The 6,753-nt window shown below is 35.8% G+C and overlaps 1 protein-coding gene across 1 annotated transcript; it reads left to right on the plus strand.

Moving 5' to 3' along the window:
- Positions 1–433: 433 nt before the first annotated feature.
- On the plus strand, positions 434–5,708 carry LOC110910324 (transcription factor UNE12). The gene is made up of 6 exons (XM_022155000.2): positions 434–1,105; positions 2,982–3,104; positions 3,222–3,287; positions 3,835–3,900; positions 4,478–4,555; positions 5,093–5,708. Exons 1-6 carry the CDS (start codon positions 722–724, stop codon positions 5,321–5,323), a joined length of 948 nt encoding a protein of 315 aa, XP_022010692.1. The 5' UTR covers positions 434–721; the 3' UTR covers positions 5,324–5,708.
- Positions 5,709–6,753: the final 1,045 nt, after the last annotated feature.

Raw genomic sequence — 6,753 nt, forward strand, 5'->3', positions numbered from 1 at the left:
TATTACATTTGGGTTCCTGTGGTTTGCATTTTGTTGCCATTTTAGTCTAAAACTCAAAACTCTGAATTTTGACTGTTGTAATTGTGTGAGATAATAAGGGGTTTTTATATTATGTGGTTTTTTTAATAATTGAATTACATTAATGAAAATTAAATGCCCAAACTACCCCATCTGAACAAAAAAGGGTCATTAAAACAGTCAAAATTCAGAGATTTTGAGTTTTGGACTAAAATGGCAACAAAATACAAATCACAAGGACTCAGATGTAATAAGTTTGAGATTTTGACTAAAATGGCAAAAGTGCTCAAACCACAGGGACCAAATTGACAGTTCACTCTAGGCATATATAACCAACACCAAAAGGGCATACTCGTAAATAATCCAAAACACAAGCCCCATTTAAAACCGGCCTCCATTATTTTTCAAGCTCTCACAAGAAAGACGAAGAACAAGAGTAAAAGAAAGAAAAAAAACCCTCACTTTCTCTCTCTACTCTCTCTCACACAGTAACCACACACAGTAGTAGAAAAACCATCATTACAAACACACCTTTTCTCCTCACTCACACACACACACACACACTGTATATATATATATACACACACATACTTATTCTTCACTCTCACAACTCCAATTCGGCAATTCCGTTAGCATAACCGATGCTATTTCAATTACAATTTCAATTTTCATTTCAAAAACCCTAGCTCTTGAACATATAATCATGGCGAACAGCAATCCTTCCGACGGATCCGCCGACGACTTCTTCGAACAAATCCTAGGGTTTCCGGCGTATCCTCCCGGTGCAAACGACCCGAATTTGGCGGGAAACGAGGGAGGAATGGCCGGAAATAATGCTGCGGCGGTGGCGGCAAACTCGATGATGTTGCAGTTGAGTTCGGCTGGTGATGGTTCCGGTCATCATCATCATATGGCCGGAGGTATGGTTGGTGGTGGTGGTGGCGGCGGTGGTGGTGGTGGAGGGTTTCATTTTCCGTTAGGGTTGAGTTTGGAGCATGGGAAGGGTGGGTTTTTGAAGATGGATGATGCTTCTGGGAGTGGCAAGAGGTTTCGAGACGACGTCGTTGATAGCCGTGTCTCCGCCTCGGTAAGCGTACAAGTTTGTTTGAAATTGGCTTGGTTTTAAATGAGCCGAGCTGAGCTGTTTGAAGCTGGCTCGGTTTTTAAACGAGTCAAGCTGAGCTCCAGCTTGACTCGTTAGGCTTAATACACGTAGATTTTGTTAGTATAACTAAGTATCTAAATTATAAATTGTTTTTGTATTATAAATTATTCATTAATGTTAAAAAATTTTTATATAAGTTTGCTTGAGCTTGTACGAAAGGTTTAAAAAAAACATTTATCGTAAAAAAATCAACTATTCCAAAAAGAGAAAAATAACCTAGTTTTTTTTTTTTTTTTTTTTTTTCATTTACGGTAGCAGTAAATGCTATAAGAAAAACTATTGTCATGCTGATGTTATTATGTAAGGACCCGAAAACACCACTTCGGTTTTATTTTAGTTTTACGTCTTGTAACATTTTAATCTAGAGTTGTGAAAAGAGTTAATTACTGTTTTCGTCCTTATGGATTGTCAAAAATCATTATTTCAGACCATTAGTTTAAAAATTACGATTTCAGTCCCTGTGGTTTCACTTTCATAACCATTTCAGTCCCTGTGGTTTCACTTTTGTAACCATTTCAATCCATTATTCTGTAAAGTACAGGGACTGAAATGGTTACGAGGTGGACTGAAATGGTTACAAAAGTGAAATTACAGGGACTGAAATCGCAATTTTTAAACTAATGGACTGGAATAGTGATTTTTGACAAACCACAGGGACAAAAACAGTAATTAACTCTTGTGAAAAAAATGAGGGTAAAACTCGCACGGAAGGCTGAGTTTTCTAAGTTCTCACACTCGCAGTGGTTTTCACTTAATCCGAATTCTATATAGAGAGAGAGATATAATTTTTTGTTTTTTTTTTATATAAAGGAGTTGACTCGAGATTTTTTACCGAAGAGGCTCGAGCTTAATATTTCAGCTTGTTAAGATAGATTAGCCCGGGATTTTTTTTATACTTTATAGTTCCTTTTTTTGGAAATTAAAAATGTTGTGAAAAATATGTTCCATAAGTTGTTTCCCCTACCATTCCTATAGAATCGTATGAAAAGTTGTCCTTTCACATACCGGAATATATGCATGTGGATCCGTCAGGATTTGTCTGTTTATGTCATCTTTTACATTGCAAAATAATGAAAAGGAGGGGATGATATTCATTTTGGTTTTTATATATTTTTGTAAAATTTTATATTCAAGATGTTTGTCATGTAATTTGACTTCATAGTTACATTTCTATTTAGAATTTGGACTTTTTCCCCGTGAATTAATGCCTAATTTGTTTTTTATATGCAAGAAGACTTTTAATTCTTGATTACCAATTGTGGTTTTTAAATTATAAAAGACTAAAATAATAATTTAAATAGTGAATTTCAAGGATTGTCCTTTATCTGTATACCCATTTTCAGGCGCTGTCCTTTATGTTCAAAATTGACGAGTTTTGTCCTTTATGTTTTCATATCATACACGTTTTGTCCTTTAGGCCTAACCCAGTTAGTTTTTTCAGTTAAATTTGGCCATGTGCTTTGCACATGAGAGCATTTTTGTCTATTCAAAGGTAAGTTCAACGGTAGATTTACAGCTCAAAGCTTCTTCAACCTTTGAACTGACAAAAATGCCCTCATGTGCAAAGCACATGACCAAATTTAACAGAGAAAACTAACTGGGTTAGGCCTAAAGGACAAAACGTGTATGATATGAAAACATAAAGGACAAAACTCGTCAATTTTGAACATAAAGGACAGCGCCTGAAAATGGGTCTAAAGATAAAGGACAATTCTTGAAATTCACTCAAATTTGAAGTTTCCTCATGTTGCAATAATCACTTAAAAATATGCAATGACAAAAATGTTTGATTGTTCAGGGGTTCCAGGCACAACCGATGGCTAACACTGTTCAACCGCCTCCAAATCCACCTACGGTTCGTCCCACAAGGGTCCGGGCAAGGCGAGGGCAGGCTACCGACCCACATAGCATTGCTGAGAGGGTAATTCTTGATCTTTTACTGCTTCTTCTAAGGTTTTTTTTTTTTTTTTTTTTTTTTTTTTTGCATTCATTATAAGTGTGATTCTACAAAAATATTAAAGAATGTCGTTTGAAACAGCTTCGCCGTGAAAGAATAGCGGAGAGGATCAGAGCGTTACAAGAACTGGTTCCTAGCGTCAATAAGGTGAGTGTCCCCTCGGTCCTTTTCTAATTTCATTTTTCTTCTTTTTTTTAAGTTGAGAAATAAGTATCGGAGACGTACATTATGCACCCTTTTCTGTTTAGATAGTTGCAATGTCTTGTTCTAGAGTAAAATGCCATTTTCGTCCTTGAGGTTTGGCCACTTTTGCGACTTTCGTCCAAATGTTTGTTTTTTTGCATCTGGGTCCAAAAGGTTTAAAATCTTGCTATTTTCATCTGACTTGTTAACTCTATCCATTTTTCAACATTAAGTCTGAGGTATTTCTGAATAAAGAAGGTTTATTTTTAATTAAAAGGTCTAAAATGACGAAAATACCCCTAATTCAACGTTAAAAAAATGGACAAAGTTAATGAGTCGGATGAAAATGGCATGTTTTCAAACCTTTTGGATCTAGATGCGAAAAAACAAACCTTTGGACGAAGTCGCAAAAGTGGCCAAACCTTAGGGACGAAAATGACATTTTACTCGTGTTTTATTTTCCCTATAATATTGAAATATATATATTTTTTTTGTATTTTCTTTTGTGCAGACAGATAGAGCTGCCATGCTTGATGAAATTGTGGACTATGTGAAGTTCTTGAGGCTTCAAGTTAAGGTAATTTAAACAACTTCTGCCTAACATGATTGGCTATTAGGTACATTTTAAGTATTATTTATAAGATCATTATCCGTTTACCGCATTTGCTTACACGGAACTCATAATGCCTCTAAATAAATCCAGTCAAAAAGATGATGTGTGATGATTTGCACAAAATCGCTAATTATGTCCCGATATAATTTGAATTAGTAATGGGTTAGGTATTCGGATACATGTACATATATAGTTCATGCGTGTGTGCACACGGACGTATACATATCATGATCTTATTAATGGGTTGGATAAATTTCAGCCATACCTTAGGAGAAACATTATGATTAGCTCCAATGTGCAAAATCTCAATTATTCTAAAAAGAAGATTTTGAAACATGAAATGACTTTTTCAAGTTCAATGTTCCACATCATTGTGATGGTCCCTCTTATGATAGATACTATTGAATGTGGTTTGTGATGACTTGTAAAAGACTAAAAGATTATGCATCTCTCATTACTCAAATAATTACTCGCGTCATACGTGTTCGGTTATATTTTGTACATGTGTTTCCTTATTTACCGTTTTTGTACCATGATGAAGGTATTGAGCATGAGTAGATTGGGCGGAGCCAGCGCCGTAGCGCCACTTGTCACTGACATCCCTATATCCTCTGTCGAGGTAACATTGCCGTTGATCTTTGATGTAGGTGGCAAAATGGTCGGGTCAGATAAATCGGGTAATGGGTCAAACAAGTTGGGTTGACCCGCCAACATTTCTTTTAATCTCATAGGTAACTATCATAGTTGTTAATGGCGAATAAGGACAAGTAGCGATAAGGTACCTATATGCTAATACCGATAAATAGCGGGCGTTATTTTATAAAGAGCAATCCACTAGAAAAAAAAAATTATATGTATGTTATATCAGAATAATACCTATTTTACATGTATATTTAACAAAAACCTAAAATCCAGCTATTTTATAGCTATGTTTAATCACTATTTATATAAAAAAATGAAATCCTACTATTTATGGTACATTGTTCGCTATAGCGACCGCTATTGACAACTATGTAACTAATGTATACATTGACAAAGATCATACAATCAAACTTAATTTCAACATAAATTCCTATTGATACACATTCCTTATGTTAGTCTACTATCAATTACATTAGTTATTTTTTTATATTTTTATTTTAACTATTTTGACCAGGAGGAAGGCGGTGAAGGAGGAAGAAACCAACCCGCATGGGAGAAATGGTCAAACGACGGGACAGATCGACAAGTAGCGAAACTAATGGAAGAAAATGTAGGTGCCGCAATGCAATTTCTTCAATCGAAGCAACTTTGCATCATGCCCATATCACTTGCCTCCGCTATCTATCACACACAACCACCCGATTCAACCTCGATCGCCAAACCCGAATCCGAGCCCCCTTTATAAGCCAAAAAAATAACATTCCCATAAACTTCTAGTTTTAGCCCTAGCTTGAATGCAATCACCATTCACCAATATGTTTTTAGTTGAAAGTAGCATCATATTTGCCTTTATCTTTTTCCACCACTCATAATGTTTTATAAGAATAATGGAAAGCCCACAAGATTCAAGGAAAGATGTCAAACATTTGCTTGATATGTTGTGCCTTTTTGTGTCAATTGGTGAGACTAGTGGGGGATGACTAAGGGGATTATAAAGTTTTTATAGTGGGGGGTGGCTTTAAATTTTTATTTTCTTTGGGTAGTGGATTGTGGGCCCAATGATATGATATAAATGCTTATGTTTATCTTAATTATACTATAATTGTAGTTTAATGTTTTAATGTGGATAATGGTTGGCTGTCTTAAATAGTTTAAGATGTGAAAAGTGGTGTGACATGGAGTAGTATCTGTGCAAAGGAATTTAGTGGGTTGGTAATACATAAAGTAGTTTTGACTTCTTTTTCTGCATTATTGTTTGATCAAGTTGTGTCCTTGTTGGTTTTGGTTGGTTTTCCTTAGGCTATAGGGTGTGGTCATGACCCTCATAATAACCATTTAATTAATGATCCTATGTGGAAATAATGTTCCAATCCATGACCCCCACACCCCATAGCCTTATTGCTATGATTAACATTTCGCATACACCGCAAAACGATGGGGTCTAGTCAATTCGTATTCGCTTTTCTTATCGGTTTTCCGGTATGGTGAATACCATGTTAAACATGTGATGTTGAGTGGTAGTGGTGTATAGTGGTGCACAAATCGGGTTTTTTTAAAAACCGGGTTTCGGGTAGGATCGGGTTCGGGTAGGATCGGGTTTTACAAAATCGGGTTTTTTTAAAAACCGGGTCGGGTCCGGGTCCGGGTTCTCTACCAAAAACATATACCCTATATACCCGGGTTCGGGTAGGGTTCGGGTCGGGTTTTATAAAACCCGGGTATTATAATACCCTATTTCCGGGTTCGGGTCCGGTTCGGGTATTCATCGGGTAGGGTTCGGGTATGCATCGCGTTGGGAAAAAACCCGCACCGGGTATTAAAAAAACCCGACCGGAACTATGCTTATAAAATGTATCAAACATAACTCTCACACATAGACATCAAATCTATTGATAAACAGAGGCACACTTTATAAACAGAGGCACAATTTATAGTTCTTCATGTGGTTATTCTTGAACTTTATAAACAGAGGCACAATTTATTAAATACAAAAACTAATAATGATATTAAACAAACAAAGAAAATAGAAGGGCCAACATATATTGGCATATTTGTTTCCACTTGTAATGAAATATACTAAATAATTAAGTAGCGGTAGCAAATATCATTAGAAACCTAATAATTAAACAAGATTACATCAAAGTGCATACATAATTTTGTTAAATCATAAGAACT

The sequence above is a fragment of the Helianthus annuus genome, chromosome 15 (genome assembly GCF_002127325.2).
Source record: "Helianthus annuus cultivar XRQ/B chromosome 15, HanXRQr2.0-SUNRISE, whole genome shotgun sequence".
NCBI classification, from domain to species: domain Eukaryota; kingdom Viridiplantae; phylum Streptophyta; class Magnoliopsida; order Asterales; family Asteraceae; genus Helianthus; species Helianthus annuus.